Source organism: Diadema antillarum, unplaced genomic scaffold, assembly GCF_040938485.1.
Source record: "Diadema antillarum isolate AM-2024a unplaced genomic scaffold, OU_Dant_1.0 scf00000151, whole genome shotgun sequence".
NCBI classification, from domain to species: domain Eukaryota; kingdom Metazoa; phylum Echinodermata; class Echinoidea; order Diadematoida; family Diadematidae; genus Diadema; species Diadema antillarum.
Window position 1 is genome coordinate 347,379 of NW_027271040.1, and position 18,170 is coordinate 365,548.

Here is an 18,170-nt window from a genome sequence, read left to right on the forward strand (position 1 = left end):
TTAGTTTCCAGACAGCTAGCTGTGGCCAACTGGCAAAGAAAGCTCTCCAGTGTGCTTGGCCCAATTGGTGAACAACGCACATTAATTAGGGCTTAAGGACTGTAACTAACACCCATTTTATCCTCACCGAATGAATGCACTTCAAAGAATAATGGGGAATAACTGTGTCGCGCGAACACCCAATCTTCGGAAGATGGGTCATTATGAACCAAGGAAGGCCATATTATCATATTCATGCTTTCAATACCTTAAAAATCTGTCTATTTGTCTGAGCTTTGTAAGAGCTGGTTTGTTTACAAGTAGGCATTGTTCTATGTGAATGCATTCCTATGGATTTATCAATTGATGGTTCACACATAGATGGACTTAATGGAATGGTTTAGTCGGTATCATTTCTATAGTCACTGGCAGCTAAGTGACACTTTTGACAGGAGCAATCCAGATCTTAAATAATCATCTTTACTGTGATACACTTTGCCTTTTCATGTCCCCTGTGATTAGATTTATTGAATATAAATAACTGAGAGGGCAAATCATTGTATTGCGTGAACAGTGATCACTATGTATCATTACTTTAAATGGACGGTTGAAGGCATATTCATGTACCAGTATACACGTAAATATATATGGGCCATGACGCGAGAAAAGGGCCCTTAGAGCCGCTGCGTGCAAACGCCACAAAACGGCGCAGAAGTTTGACAAAGCAATACGCACAAAAAGAGATCAACTAGCTAACTGTGCACACATGCATAGACGCATCAAAAAGTGACAGGATTTGGACAAAACATGTTTTTTTAACGTCGTAATTGGAGCATTTAGGAGTGGAATTTTAGAAAGAGGCCTGCATATCTATTATACATCAGAGTTCCTCCTACAATGTGGAGGTGAAAAATCATTTTCAGTATTTAATGCCCTAAGGGCCCTTTTCTCATGTCACGGCCCATATGTATGAGTAAAAAAAAGGAAAAGAAGGAGTGATGTGCAGATAGGCAGATTGGGTGGACATTAATTGCTAATATTTCCATTTAGGGTGGGCTAAAGGTGATTGACAAATCACTATTAACAGTCTACAGATGTGAACTGCTTTTGGAGGTATTGTTGAGATCCTGAGGGGTATAGCATCAGGAATGCCCCGCATACAATGTATATTAAAGTAGTCCATAACTGTTTAATATACCAACTAAATATGGATTGAATTTTACCTGGTCAACCACCCTCGTGCTGTAGCCAATTCACACAATATAATATTGTGAATAAATTGTCTGTGCTGCCATGGATGTTTGCATTGTAATCACATCAAACAATTCAAGGTCACCTCTTGTGCTATATGGAAGCCAAGCATTTACAGTACAATCCAATGTACTTGTGTATACCCTCTACGAATTAAGAGAGGGCTGTTCAGTACTGTGGGGTGGTATAATACCATGGGGCAGTTTGGGTACCTATACGGCTGAAAACTGTTGTGGAATTTATGCCCCTAATTTCAACTAATCAGAATCAAGGAAGCATCAAACAAAGTACATGGAGGCCTATATATGTCACTGCAGCCAGTACTAATTAACTTTGCACTGTGCAATAATCTAAATGTTTGTATGAATGCACCCACACGAAGCCAGTACCCTCACTATTATATCGTAGCTGAGTAGCATTCATCACTGACTCCTTGCTCTAAATAGTCACCACTTTCCTGATAAGGAAACCGAAAGACTTTGCAGGCACTTTCAGAGGATATGAGAAATGTAAGAACTCTTGTCGGGTTTCCCCTTTCAAAGCAAGGCCGTAATTAGATATACTTCACGATGAATGACACTTCATATAATATCAATGTCATCTATAAACTAGATGACTGCAACACATAATGTACAATAACAGCTAAGGATCAATATCGGTCCAGTAGTATACTACACACAGGGTCTAAAACACATCACCACTGCTGAGTATTTTTTTTTTTTTTTTTTTTGGGGGGGGGAGGGGTTCTTCTTTGGTTTTGATGCCATCAAACTGATTCAAATTGATATTCCATAGTCAACATAATTCTCCTCAAGTATTATGTTTTGCTATTTCCATGGCTATTTGCATTGTTTTGAATAGACCAAATTTCTTACTATGAGATTTGTGTGGTATATGTATGTCTAACTGGACATTAAAATGGTTTTTACTGAGTCGGTTGCTTCATTGTTCAGTTACATGGCAAAATTGACCATGAAAGATTCTATAATCGGGCCACTCCAAATTTTCTCCAATTTCGACTTTTTCTTCAATTTTCTGTTGGCAATCAATTGCAAGTACAGTTTTATCCACTGTTTACTGCTACCATCTTCCTACAGTTTCGACTGATTTCTATGCATACTTAACTCTGCTTTCATTGTTTAAATGCAAAATAGATGCATTAAAAAGTGAACTACAATGGATGTACATTGTTATGGAAGTAAAATGAAGTTTCAACATGATACCATCCCAGAAGTTCAATGCACCGGCCAACTCTTGAGCACTTGACGGATAAAAACGGAAACAATGGCTATCACAGCAAACAAAGCTCGTTGAATCCTGGCAGGAACTCCGTTGACAGAACTTTGCATACTGGGAACAAAGGTCATAATTTTCCCAGCGTTTTTAAAACCTCTCAGTAATTAAAGGTGCCTTTGATGTGTGTACATGCGAAGAAAAAAAAAATGGTAGAACGACATGGAGCAAAAGTTTTCTGTGTGCTTAGAAAAAGAAAAGTGACTAAGTATTTGTACGTAGCATAGTAAAGCAGATGGTACCCTCATGGTACATCTTTTTTAAGTATCTGGTTGATAGCTGATAACTGGACAGGTGGATGACCACTCCAAAAGGACAGCTATAGCCATCCTGCTGGAGTGGTCACCTGTCCAGTGTGTCCACCTGTGTACATGGCCATTACAAAAGTCACCCAGAGAGAGAGAGAGAGAGAGAGAGAGAGAGAGAGAGAGAGAGAGAGAGAGATGTTAACCCGTTTCCTACAGGAACCTGGTGACCTGTGTATTAAGTCTATGGGGATTCCCGATTCCAGTATGGAAGAGGTTAAAAGGGGCCCTGTCCATCTTTCCTACCAGCCTTGATGAATCTTGAGTAATAAACTTGTTTCAATTCTTACTGTTTTTAATAAGGGCTATCAACCAAAGTGGTGACTGAGATTACAAGAGATTGACATTTATGACAGTTTCTTGCACTGTTCTCTTTCTGTGATGTAACAATTCCTAACACGCTGCTGAGACCGTGTGCTCATATACGCACATCATATATCTTCAGTAGTTGGTAGGCTATCATGTTACAGACATTCACTAACCATAAATAGTGCCTGATGGAATCAAATTGGCCATCATCATATCTACAGAGACTACTTGTCTACAAAGGCCACCCTTGTTTGTTATGATACAATGGTTGCTTTGTACAGGTTTAAACTCCATTTACACAGAGGAGGCAGCACTTGCTCATAAAGGCAAATTAGGAGGTGATCATGTGTGAAAACATGGCACGTTTTGCTGGCATAGTCTAGGGCCCCGCCTAACTGGCAAACATACCAGCCTGACTTGTATGAACACAAACTCTTCCTGGGGTCGCCATGACGATGCTTTCTTTTTTTTTTCTCACTGTTAGCATATACAGTTGGTGTATGCATTAAAAAGGCAATACCCATGTAGAAAAACAAAAATCTGCATTCATAGATTCATTTTGTAGATCTACATACTAGAAGCTCATTGATCATTGATAACTCGATCATTGTCTTCAGTACACACACTTTAAGTATGTACAAAACAAAAACAGTACACTCCTTTTATGACACACACAATTATAACAAAACCCTCAATATAACGAAGCAAAAATTCAGGTTCTAAAATCATTATATATATATCTTTATATACTTCATTGTTCTGCTATATGTAACAAAATTTCGATAAAGCAAAAGAAATCTGCAGGTCGAGAGGACTTTGTTGTAATGGATCGCGAGTCACCTGAATTCAGAAATATTTCAGTTTGACTAGATGAATGACATCACATAGCACTCACTGTGTTGGCAGCTTCTGATTTTGGCACTTGGGACCCATTAACCTGCGATCCAGAGATGTACAGTGTATGTCTCTACAGACCTTGATCGTAAGCTTTGATAGGTGCCATAAGCCACTGTGAAAGCCTATAATGGCCAGAGGAAGTCTGTGAGGCCCAGCTGACAGAACGTAACAAAGTGTGATCTGATGTCATAGCCATTCATTGCCACGGAAACTGATTGTAAACAACCTCACCTGGCCTGCGTGTTCATGCACATGCATGTGGTTCCAACCCAAGCTGTAACAAAATTGTAACATCATCACTTTGGTGGTACGCTCTACAAAGCCATATCACAGCCTTATTGCACGGGAAAATTCCATGCTGGAATAGCTAGCCGTTACATGAGTTGTAATTGAACTTTGAATTAAGCTCCTGGTCACACACATATCACACGCGCACACACAGACACACACATGGCCAGATTGTCTGAAGTGCCTACGAAAGGCCAACGGGGCTCTCACTGTGGAGCTGGAGTCCATTCCGGGACGTGGAAAGTGATGCTTGGCATCCCCTGCGCCGCCCAGCGGGCAAACACGGTTTTCTCCGTCACGAATCGATGCGAGAATCTCTTGCCTTTCTCGTTGGCCTGGTAGTAGCTACACTCCTGAAGGCCTCCCTTTCCCTGAAAGTAATGGTACGGCACTTTGGAGTTGGGATGGGACCTGTAATAATTGAATCACAGAGGGCAAAATGAACAATTGACTTTGGGTAGTAACGCCACTTAAACCTGGTATACTTCCCATAAGGAATGGTTTAAATTAGCGAATTTCATGAAAATAAAAAAACCTCACAAAATATATAGCATTTAGTAACCCATCAAATCCACCTTTTTTTGTGTGTTTTTTGTGCTTTGGTGCTGTATCTCTTTTTGATATAATTATCACATTTCATTTCAAGTGTTTGCTAAGTTGAAGAAAAAAAATCCCTTGCTGTTCACAAAAATCGTCAGTTTTTGGGTGCAGTATTTCCAAAAGCCTCTTGGATGCTAATCTACAACTGCTTTGATATACATTGGCAACACATTTGAGAATGTTAAAATTCCTATTTTTCAATCAATTATCAATGTTTGGCAAATTTCTTTCTTCCTCACACGCAGATTTAATGAGCATTTAATCTGACCATAACAAAATGTCAAATTTTAAACAGAATTCTCCCAGAAATCTATGAGTTAAAGAATGATATTCCTCACCTGTCTTATACATTAAAAAGTGCAATAGGAGATTTAGGCTTCTACCAACCTTTATTGACTTGCTGGCTAGCTTTCGTCCACTCCTGTGGACTTCTTCAGGCCAAGTGATTGCACCTTTTCTCTGACACTACCTGCTTGTTTCTTGATCATTGGACTCTTTCACTTTTCTTGGTTTGAAAAGAATTTTTGGCCGAGAAAAATGAAAGAGTCCATCTGGATAAACAGAATCAAACCCACACTCAATAGGGATTCTGGATACAGCTTATCGCCAGTCTTCAGTCCAAAGAAATAAGCAGGCAGTGTCAGAGAAATGGTACAATTACTTGGCCTGAAGAAGTCCACAGGAGTGGACGAAAGCTAGCCAGAAAGTCACTAAAGGTTGGTAGAAGCCTAAATCTCTTATTTTACGTACGATCTCCCCAACTGATGCAAGTTTTCTGCAACATTAAAAAGTAACTTATTATCATCTTGCAGTTAAAAATATTTAGTTCAAAACTATGCTCAACTTGTATATGTATACAAAGTCTGTTATGTTCTCATGCATTTTCATGGAAAGAGGAAAACAAATACTACAGGACGTATCAAAACAAAATCTATATATTCAGTCAGATTGCTTACTAAAAGTAAACCCTTTTGAGAAAAACAAAATCTTGATCACATGACAAAGACAGGTGCTATGGGGACAGATATTGAAAAGTTTAATAATTTTATATTCTGATTTAAGCAAATGTCAAAACTTTCTCATATTTCCATTCTTCATGAATCTACTGCCCTCATAGGTTGGCCATCACCTAACCCCCTCACACCCATGACGTCAAACATGCAAGCTGGTCAAGGGTCAAAGTTCATTTAAGCACCAATGGTTATAGTAGAGTTAAATCTACTTCCACTCTTCAGGGCTTTAGCCCATACGACTTGCTACTCAATTGCGGTAAGTTATGTCACACATACGTGACAGAACAATGTTTCATTAGAAAAAGATATATAGTGGAAAGGATTCTGATAAAATATAGATCAGCAGTTGCAATCTTGCAAATACACTTGTACACAGGGTGACAATATACTGTTAAAATCTTCCATAGCACAGGAAACCAAATATTTGTTAAAAACTCCTCTCAATTGTAACATGTGTTTGGATCAATGGTTGTTATTAAACACATTCTATACTAAATTCTGAAATACCCATAGACTTGATATACAGGCCACCAGGTTCATGTATGGAATGGGTTAAGCTACATGCATTTACATCATGGAGGCATGAAAATAACTCACTAAACTATAAACCACATAAACAATTACACAAAACAGGAACACATTCCCTGAGATATACAAAGAAATGTCAAAGGTCAAATACAGTGTACATACTGGCAATAGGAATCGTTAACCATGCCGAAGACGTGGATGTCATCACACATAGCCCTGGCTAGGAGCATCGTGAACCAACCGGTGCTAAGCCAGGATCCAGAGGCCATCCTGTTTGGAAAGGATACATTATGGTGTAAACTTTTAATAGGAGCATGACGCTATAACGATAGGAGACACTACTGTAAAACCTGATATATTCGCGGCATGAAGTTTTCGCAAATTGGAGCCGACGACCTTTTTCATGGCATGAAATTTTCGTGAACTGCTACTGGCGTTCAATGCATATAGAGTAGACAAGAACTTTCGCGTGGCTTTTAATTTCATAAATCTTGGTTTTCGTGAAATTTGCGAAGTTAAAATGCACATGAACATTCTTTGTTTTACAGTATATAGATTAGCACACCCAATATAAATCCTCTAGGAGGCTGAAGCAGAGACTACCATCAGACCTATTAAAGAAGATTTCTTGTTGTCAGCTACAGAGTACCAAAGTGTGATGTCATAGTAATTATTCATTGCCATGGAAACTGGTTCTACACAACCTCACCTGGCCGGAATGTTTATGTACGCACTTGTTTTCAACCCAAAATACAACAATTAGAAGACTGCTACATCATCACTTTGGTATTTTACACATACATGTAAAATAAAATGGAATTAGTGGTTTGGGTATATGTGCTAAATCTCTCTGCTCTTCTCGAAATTAATTAGTTACTATAAGACCAGAAATTTTTGCGTGCATGGAACTTTCCCAAATTTCGCAAGGAGTCAAGATTCGCTACAGTAAAACGCATCCAAGTGTGTTTTTCTATATAAACTTTGAATGCCAGTAGGGATTCTCGGAAGTTTCATGTTGTGAAAAAGGTCATCGGCTCCAATTCACAAAAGTTTCATGCTGTGAACGTTCTCGTTTTAAATACTGATATATGATAGGAACTAAGTCTCAAAGAGACAGCATGCTGTGAGATGCCATCAATTTCAATGATAACTGTCACAGATATGAGAATGCCACTGCACTATTAGACTACCTTTCATCTATGGTGGAACTACTTTTGTCATCTGAGCTACCCACTAATAATGAAATTATACCCTCGTATGGAAATTTATGGATGAGGAACAAAAGAATATGGCAGGGGCAGACACAGTTTGAAGACAGTGGCCGCCAATTTCTAACCCATCTATCCCACTGAGTATATGTTGTGCCTGAGCAGTGCGTATACAATTGCAGGCTTCCATGCACATGCGGGAGGTTTAAATCTCAGTCCAACAGTAGTGCTCTTTGGCACAACATATAACCCTTACCAATTGCCAAGTCTTTCCGTAGGGACATAGAGCTGTTGGTCTGGTGTGAAGGAGGACTATACCATATGAACATAGTAAAAGAACCCACTTCACTTCTCCTGCAAAGTGCAAGGTAAAATCCTGACAGAGTTGTAAAACACACACCAAAACTCGGATAAAATCTGCAAAATTCTTCTTGATTGAAAGAGACAGATTACCCCCAGAAGAAAGCGAAGAAGAAGAAAAAGAAGATGCATACCTGTTCCGGTTTGTCTCCTTCTCAAAGATGTTGTCAGCAATATCTATTTGTCCTCCGGTGAGCATGAACACTTTCATACCATCAGGCTCCTTCTGTCTCGCCAGCGAGGCTGCAGCGTTGTACGTCCCTCCTTTTCCATCAGTTCTCATCTTAAGATAGGGACCCCAAACCACCATGTACTTTGGCTGACCTTTACCTGATCAATGTGAGAAAATGCAAACAGTGTTAGACTTTGAACACCAAGAGGCACTGGCTGAAAATTGGCATTTTGGGGGGCTAAAGTTTGATGATCTTTGACCTTTGACTTTCATCACTTTATTCAAACTAGACAAGCACTCTGAGAGCACAGACCTCCACCAAGCATGCAGCTTACTTCCACCACTGATCTTGTTCTTCCGTAGAGATATCAGTGATTTCCACCCATACGTACTTATAGCATTGTGTGCTGAAAGTCACCCGATTTCCCAATATAGAAACCTTTGTTACGTCATGAGCCCCTCTGCTGCATGGCGTACCTCGCCCTAGCTGAAACTAGAGCACGCACTTTCGTGCGCGCATGCAAACCTCAAATACGCGCAGCCTGAACTCATTGACCCTACCTGCCATAATATCAAAATCCTTCATAAATTCCACAAAAATTCTCGGATCACTACCAAACTTTAATAGTCTGTTACTTGTATCATACTAAACCTTTCCTGCAAGTTTCGTCCAAATCCGTTGACTACTTTTGAGTTATTTTGCACACGGACAAACTAACTAACTATCAAACTAACAAACAAATATACACACAAACCAACGGTAATGAAAATATAACCTCCTCCCTTGGCGGAGGTAATAACAGTAACAGCCAATCACTGCAATAAGCTTAAAAATGGAACTTTTTCAGTTTTAGTTCTGATCTCCTTTCTAATTGGCAGTGTCTAATCCTTTTTACAAGAATTTTTTGAGATGTAACAATTGCTACCATCTGGTGAATAGACTCACTAAATTCTATTTCAAATCTCGCTCTACTACAGGAAGTCACAACTTTATACAGAACAGCACTTATTATGCACTACATTCATATCTACAGAAGATGCAAAATCTTATCATGACAAAGCGAGACACAGGGATACAGAATGCGACAGAAAAAAAAGAAGCATATCAACAGCTGCATCAAATCCTATGACAACAAAATCTATTTCCCATTCTTCACAAGTTAAAAAACAAAAAAGATACCTGTCGCTCTCAAATTTGGATAACCTGAAGCAAACTGCATTGTCAAGATATGCTTTCTTCCCAGTTAATTAAAAAAGAAAAAAGAAAAAAAAAAGAAGTAATCATTAGCTATCGATTTTCATTTCCGCCACTTGGGATGCTTGTTTTACGTACTGATTCAATGACTAAAGATGAAGTCAGAGTTATATACTGTAAACAGGAAATCATTGGGGCATGAAATTTTTGCGAATTGGACCAAATGGCCTTTTCGCGGCATGAAATTTTCCCGAATTGCCACTAGCATTCAAGATAGAGTAGACAAGAACTTTTGTGTGCATTTTAATTTCCCCAATCTTGGTTCTCACAAAATTTTGTAATATCAAATGAACGCAAAATTTTCTGGTTTTACATTACGTCATTTAATTGCACACACGATGAGAAATGTCACAAATTTTCTTCTACGCTTTCTGACTGAACTTGCAAGCATACCTTGTCCATGTTACATTAAAAGCACATTTAATGTCCTCAAACAGCTTGAGAGCAGTTAGAACTTGGTTTATAGGCCATTCAACTTTTGTTAACCTACTTTAAAAAGAATTCATCTCCTAGAATATAAAATGTTTGAGTGCAGACAACAAGTGTCTTATATTTAGCACTTTTTGCAGTGCCATTCTTTCATTGTTATGCTTGTGCATGTGATGTTTAAAAAACAGACAAAATGCAGAAAAGTCAGAAGCAAATAATACAGGTCCAACACAGAGTACAACACAATGTATATCAATAGTGACCACTGAGTAAAAAGACCCATTGAATCATTCTAACATCTTGGTACATACCAGCCAAAACTTTTGCTTTGCCCTTGATTACCCCGGGCAGGGCCGAGTGAGCCACCACGCGTACCGTAGTTTTGCTACCAACATCCTCCTCGAACCCTTCTGTCGGTGCGTTGTTCATGCGAATAACACACGGGTACGAGTCGATGGTTGAGCCAGCGTTTGCTCCGAAGAGTTGACCGGAACTTGAAACATACGCACAAGACGTGCAGTGCAGATCCAACTGCTACAGGAAAGAGGGTTAAAGAAACAAAAGCAATTGGTACAGACAGATGAGAAGGAAATAGAGTATAAACACAGTTCATCATGTACCAGTGAATTCTCTTAAAGATGAAGGGAAATTGCAAAGTCTTAACATTTTTTCTCCTGTCCTTCTTCTTGTGTTAAATACTTTCAAAGTTTAAAGAACGTCATCATTTGACAGTTTATTTACAAGCCAACCGTACAGTATACTACAAAGCGCACTTGATAGATTTACAAACAAAAAAAACAGTTGTGGTAAGGTCTACAATGCAGAATGAAGAAATTACAAACCATATACCCGAAGTTTATGAAAGATACAAAATAATTCAAGTAGATGTTGTAGATTTTATTCTTGGAAATTGAACCACATGAAAACCATTATTTACCCATTGAGGACGAGTCCCAAGTATACTCCGACAATTATCTATGGGAAATGCGTGTTGTAGCAAAACCAGTCTGTCCTAAACAGATCAATAATCTTTTAAATCTTCTGATGAGAAAAAGCTGCAAATGCTATGGAATGAGAGAAATTAAGTTCTTTGAAGTCTAATGGGCTGGCTCTTTTCTTTTCATCAATGGAGTGGTATAAAACCTTAGCTTACATTCTTGGGCATGCAAAGTCCATCTAACGAAATTTATTCATTTTTTCTATTGGTGATAGAATTGCTGCCATGATGTGTCAAAACCCCCCAATGTGCCACACTATTCTGAGACTGCATCACAATGGTTCTTTTGGGAAACATTCTATTTTCCATAGCCATGTAACTTTTTATAGAAGCATTTACGCTACAAATGCAGTGCAGGAAACTTCAAGAGAAAACTACAGGCTTAGCTGTGATGTGAATTTTATGACAAAGCTATAGCTATTTTCTTTCAAATGGCCAGTATTCAAAGAAGATCAGTTTCAGCAAGGTTATGCAGTTGAGCCAAATATCCAAAGTTGACAAGCCATTGACTGAATCAGGAGTGTGAACGTGAGGCACGAAGAGCTGATAAGAAGGGTTTCATTGTAGAATTTAAGAAAATCTTACAACTTTGCGGTTTAATACTGAGATGTAGCCACTGAGATCCTTCATCGCTGATGAGGCTAAAGCACGACTGGCGGCTTTTTCAGTTTCTGGCGATGCTGCTGGTATGTCTTCAACAACAACATCTCCATTGTTCTGTGACAGCATTACCGACGCATTCTTCTCTTTTACTGTCTGGGCGGCAGTGTCGTTCTTTGACATCGAGCCTCTGCTGAAGACAAACGTGTCCACTGCTTCCTTTGAACGAACAGTGCTCTCCGTTTTAGTCCTTTCATCAGATTGTGCACACTGCCCGATCTCTGAAGCCGCTCCACCGCCTGCCACAGTGGAATTGCTGTGAATACAAGATGAGTTCCCAAGTGGTCCGGGAGTAGCAGCAGGGGCTTCTTGCGGCCTCCTCCGGTGGCCGCTGACAATCACCTGTCTCGATGTGACTGTCCACGACTCGGTGTAATACAAGCTGGTGGAGACGCAGAAGCAGAAGACAATGACCACAAGAGGGACAAGTTTCCAGCTCGGTATCTGAGATCAGAAAGGAGTCAAGAGCACACGGAAAAAATGGTTTCGTTAGATTCTAATGACAGGACAAGATAGTATGACACCAATTCTATTTATTTTTCTTCTTTTTTTGCCACTCCTAGGGTATGACCATTTTGATTTGATTTTGATTTGATTTGATTTGATTTGATTTGATTTGATTTGATTTCTGCATTCAATCAAACAGATTTTGAATACAAATTTTAAAGACACAAAGACAAAGAATAGCAAGTGCAATGAAGTAAAGTTATAACATAACATCACACAAACAGCTACAAATAAACAATAGTATTGTGCAGGAAACATACAAAACAAGCAAATAAGATACATAGTGAGCATTTTCTCAGTAAATATCAGAAATAATTGAATGCAGGAGACCACCATTGTGAGCGATTAGGCCTGAAATGGATGGGGCCTCATTTTGAAATATCTATGATTCATGGTGATGAAAAAAAGCTGGATTTAACCTGTGCAACATCATAAATATTCATAAAGCAAACCATCTTTTAAGCTTCTTTTGAAAAAAAAAATAGTCTGAGTATCCTCAGGATAGGACCAATCCACCCCCATAAAAAGAATAAAAATGAATGAATAATGAACAAGTTCCTCTTATATGAGTACTTTTACTGTATTGGTGAATGGAAGTGTGATATACGTAGAACTATTATTAAGCAGTGAATGTCTGGTACTTACTAACTCACTCAAAAGAACTTGGAATTATACTATGTCACTCAATAATAGCAAGGACACCAAAAGCAGCCTCAAGGGTCAGGTACACAGTCTTGAATCAAAAGTTGATAACCATATTCAAAGCTGAAGAAAATATTGCTTTTAAATCGCTTTTGTCCTACCGTGATGTAGAAAAATACATTTTTTTTTTTTTGCAGTACCACTTGGATGAAAACAAAAAACAAACCCCAAGAAATAGACTGCTGGAAATGTCTTAAGCATTGGCACAGGGTAGGAAGGGATGGAGAAAAAAAAGAAGCAAAGAATTATTTTTTCTTGTTTTAAAAGTGAGGGTAAAACAATTCAATGTACTTTCACCTTTAAATGAAAAGGTGTATAGTCCACAATTTGACAAATATAGCTAGAACAAGAAACGTGTATCATTGGCCTGCTTAGAGACTATAGACTACACATACATTGTAGGTTCCATTTCAGACTCTGTGTTAATTTGTATCTTATATGAGACTAAAGCCCTTTCTCTGTGTACCGTAGTTTGAAACAGGAATTAATAAGCAAATCATGACATCAATGACTAGGACAATAGGAATTGCATGGCATATATTGGAGGCCCGATCATGCAATCACTATCATCTCGACCTTTAAATCTTTATATAGCTGAAGAGGGCTGATAGCGCACTGAGCTTTATCTCAATAATCTGACTCACATGTGTATTTCTCCTGGCTTATGAAAGCAAACCATGCAAATGCCTCCATGCTTTGGAATAGCTAGCTTACCTCTATCTTGTGAAATCCTACCACGCCTGGACCATATGGATTCTGACGCATTTTGTCTGAGCCCGCTAATTCCAAAACAAACTCGCAGACATGCAAACACATCCACACACATACACAACTGTATGCTGTGGCAGTCACTATTATTGGATTGGATGAGATATGCATGCATAAACTAAAATGGCATCAGTATACAATACGGGGTATCTGTTTTAATTGCCACTATAGAGAAATTATGTTTTAAATGATGTCAGTGCATTTACATTAATATGCAATACCAATATCCTCATTAATAATGGAGTATGCTGTATATCTTTATGCCCTAAGAGGATAGCAATCAACATCCGAAAAATTGCAGAAGGTATAGGTGTGTGTGTGTGTGTGTGTGTGTGTGTGCTCTCAAAAAAGCAGCATTTTGTTTTTTCTGCAAAGTCTGATTACTCCTGTCTGGTTCTTAATTGATTGATGGTATTTCTCTTAATGACATCACAATGAGTCACTTTGCTAATTTGCATAGATGCATGTCTTCAATGTACCAGTACATTAGTCAACATTTCATATACGTGCATGTGCCTTTATGGGCCTCCTCATATAATTTGTGTATGCTTGACTACAGTTTGTTATATACTATTTTGCTCTGGGTAGGAGATTACCATCGATGCAATTTCTGTGAATTTCATCAGTTTTTGTGACTTCAAACTTTTGATGATGGTCAACACCAGAGCATTGAAATATGTAAATCTTTTTAATTCTTAATCTTTTTTAATGGATTAATTGATGCTTAATATGTATTACTGGGCACTCTTCAACTTCTTATTTTTTGTCTTTTCTCTAGCTGACAACCTATAAATACAGCTACATGTACCCTTCGGGTGTGATACAAATATAATACTGTACATCCAGTTAAAGGTCATACAACGTAGCTTCAATCTGCCTCACATGTCATTCTGTACAAGAAGATTAATTAGTCTGAGGTACATGCTTCAGTCAGTTAAGGTGTGTCCTATCAGCATCGAATGGCCTGCAGACATGAACATAAAGGCCATATGAAGTCATTTCAAATTATGGAAGTATATTGTCAAGCTCCTGCTGTATATCAGACCGATTCTTTAAGGCTGCAATAAACTAAACCTGCAAACATGAGACTTGTAACCAAGCGCCAAGAACATTCACTTTCAGTCCAAACAGTGAGATAAAAATGTCTACATTGTTGTAAGCACTCAACTTTGTGGTGTGAGGGTCTATACTGGTTACTTCCTTCTATGAACAAGTAGGTCTACATTTGTAAATAATCTTTTTTCATATTGGCCAACATACCACCATTTTCCTGGGTGTATTTGACTATATACTGCACCTTAAAACACATTAGTCATGTGGAATTAGTGCATTATAGTACCCTGTATCATTATCATAATAATAATAATAATACTAATAGTAATAATAATGATAATAATAATAATAATTATTATTATTATTATCATTATTATTATTATCATTATCATTATTATCATTTTCATCATCATTAATCAACGTTCCGCAAGCCTTCTGAAATTTGTCTATATTCTGAGCACCACTGCAGGCTTACTCTACCTATTGATCATGACTTGTGTTGGGTGGCCTGGCATGGGTCTTACTCTGCTACAAGGAAATGAGACGTGTAAAGACCAATGCTCTGCACTCTGTGATTGCCAGGAACACATTCCCTGGGCCTGGGGGTTCTGCTTTTAACCCCAAAGATGTATTCAACAAAATTTGCATAAACTGAAGATATTCATCTTGGAATGTGATCAAAGGGTCACATGAATATCTAGGATAAGGTGCAAATATGAGGTAAGTCAGTCTGGCAGAGAGGGTTGGATTGTAACAGTACAGGAATGTGATGCATATCATCAGTAATAAACAACATTTACCTCGCACTTTATACTGGCATTTCTAAGTGCATTGATACTGTAAAACATGATGTATTCGCGGCGCAAAATTTTCGCAAATTGGAGCCGACAGCCTTTTTCGTGGTATGAAATTTTCACAAATTGCCACTGGCGTTCAATGCATATAGTGTAGACAAGAAATTTCATGTGCATTTTAATTTCGCGAATCTTGGCGCTCGCGAAATTTGCGAAATTAAAATGCATGTGAAAATTCCTTGTTTTACTGTATGGAAAAATGTCAAATTAGAATAATGATGATGATGATGCAATGCAGCATTTACATAGTGCCGTTTATCCGTAGGAACATTCAAAGGCGCCTGGATCCCACAATGTGTTGCACATCATTCACAAAGTTGCAGGAAAAGATCAGTCTTCAGTTCAGATTTGAAGGTATTGAGGCTGTCGCAATTCTGAACCGCGACTGACAGAAAGTTCCACACATGTGGCGCAACAGATGAGAAGGCTATATCCCCATACATTTTTAGGCAGGTATTGGGAACATGGAGAGTCAGTCCAGTACAACGTAATCCTGGGGGGTGTTTCATAAAGCTGTTTGTAAAGTTACGAACAACTTACGAGCGACTGGTGATCAGTTCTTGTGCTGAATTATGGAAATTCTGATAAGTATAGCACATCAGAACTGATCACCAGTCGTTCGTAAGTTGTTCGTAACTTTACGAACAACTTTATGAAACACCCCCCTGGTCGTCACTGACGTACACTGATAAGCGCAGACATGTAGCCTAAGTTATGGAGAGCCTTATAAGTATAAAGCAGTACGATCTTATACTGCACAGGCAGGCAATGAAGCTCACTAAGTATTGGTGAGATATGGTTAAACTTCAAAGTATTCCATATAATTACCGATAAAATACATATTTTAAAAAAATACAATTGAGTAAATGCAATAAGTTTTAAGCAACGATTCAAATTTATCTTCACGTGACAGCATTTTGAATGTAAAGAGGGAGTTTGTTCCAAAAAGATCGAGCAATGACAAAAAATACCTTATCACCATAACAGGTACAAGTGCGAGAACCATTATGATACAAACTGTACATATGTAACTTGCAGAACAGAGGAAGAATGGAAGAGATCAGGTTAAAGTGGACGACGGGAGAGAAATCAAGTCTTCGAGGTGAAATAAACAAATACAATAGAGAATGTGTCTGGTAGTGGGAGATAAAAGGGTCGGAGGTCGGCTAATTCAAGCACAATTGTCATGGTGAAGTGACAGAGAGTAAAAAAAAAAGTAATATGAATATGGCTGACTGCAGCAAAACGACAGTATACAGGCCTATTAAAGATATATCCCTACAACTGCATTGCATTCATCGTACCGAAGCAAAGCAAGCTTTTGTCGCTTTTGCCGCTTTGTCAATTTTTAAAGAATGGATCCAGGACTGTGATATCAGTGATCAGCAGAATGTGAACAAGAACTTCACAGTGCACAGAGACCTGCCACCCGTCCTAAAAGCAAGGAGAGACCAGGCTACTTTTCACTGCCAGCTATATGTGCCAGGGAGGAAGGGCAACTCAAAGGAGATAGTTCTTGTTGTTCGTATTAAAGCTAATCCTCCCGTGGAAGCACTAAATGGAGCACCTCTCAAGGGTGAGTGGAAACACAGTCTAATAATGATTTATTACCTCCGCCATGGAAGGAGGAGGTTAAGTGATCATCCGAGTTGGTTTGTCTGTTTGCCAAATAACTCAATAAGTTGTGTTCGGATTAAAATGAAATTTGCATAAAGGGTCGATATTGACACAAGGAACACCTCATTCACTTTTGGTAGTGATCTAGGCATTTTTATGGATTTTTGAAGGATTTTTCATCTTTTGGCATATATAAGGTCAATGAGCTTGAGGTTCAAACTGCGTGTACTGGAGGTTTACATACGCGCACTAAAGCACACGCTCTGTTCGGGCAATGACGTAAACAAAAGGCTTCTATTTTTGGAAATTGCAGGAGTGTAAGGGTGGAAATGAGTTGCTGGCTTGGCGGAGGTCTGTGCTCTCCGAGCACTTTTCTTGTTAAGGATTGAGACTGTTTGCACTTTTGAATGCTTCATTGTTCATTGAAGATTTGCACAAAGGCCGTGAGGGCAGTATTCAAGTACACATTTTGACTTGTTTGTAGCTTTATGAAACTCAGCATGAAGTCATACCAAGCCTACTATAATTTTCATTCAAATCTTTATGTTTAAGTTAAGATTTCTGTCTTAAAGAGGTTGACTTTGCAGTTATTTTTTTAAAAACTTATCAAAGGCTTTTGAAAATGATTATTCACAGTATTATGTCATCAAAATTGAGATAATATATGGTATTCATTGAATTGCTTACAATTTGTTCAATAGTTATCTCTCAAATTGTTTTCAATGCACTACCAAATTTGAAATCATCTGTTTCAAGTCCAAAACAAATTCCTATGGTGTTCCTCAGGGCTCCTTGCTAGGACCTTATACTCTTCATTATATGTATTAACACCACTGAAAATTCATCCCCTATGCTTTCTTTTCTTCATTATGCAGATGATACTAATATCATTCATAATCATAAAGATTTGAATGAGCTTCATATATGTGATTTGCAGAAAGTAAGAGTATATGGCTCCATGCCAACAAACTGTCAGTTAATTGACAGCGTCAGTTTAACTGACATGTCTCCTTATAAGATCACTGTATAGCTATCAAGTTTCTTGTACTAGTAAATGTATCCTTGAATTTTGTGATTGATCTGACTGGAATAAACATATCTGAACTGAATTGCACTACCACTTCG

General features: G+C 38.4%; 1 protein-coding gene across 3 annotated transcripts in view; it reads right to left on the reverse strand.

Annotated features, from left to right (window-relative positions):
- Nucleotides 1–2,954: 2,954 nt before the first annotated feature.
- Nucleotides 2,955–18,170, reverse strand: part of LOC139721900 (alpha-N-acetyl-neuraminyl-2,3-beta-galactosyl-1,3-N-acetyl-galactosaminide alpha-2,6-sialyltransferase-like) — a 55,692-nt gene continuing 40,476 nt past the window's right edge. For 2 of the 3 annotated variants that reach the window (XM_071633226.1, XM_071633225.1), the window contains exons 2-6: nt 11,470–11,988; nt 10,199–10,421; nt 8,166–8,361; nt 6,626–6,733; nt 2,955–4,733 (exon numbers count right to left, since the gene is read on the reverse strand). In XM_071633226.1, coding sequence (XP_071489327.1) covers nt 4,529–4,733; nt 6,626–6,733; nt 8,166–8,361; nt 10,199–10,421; nt 11,470–11,988 — 1,251 coding nt within the window. In that variant the 3' untranslated portion in view covers nt 2,955–4,528. The remainder of the gene's footprint in view (nt 4,734–6,625; nt 6,734–8,165; nt 8,362–10,198; nt 10,422–11,469; nt 11,989–18,170) is intronic. The other variant, XM_071633227.1, reaches the window with a different exon arrangement.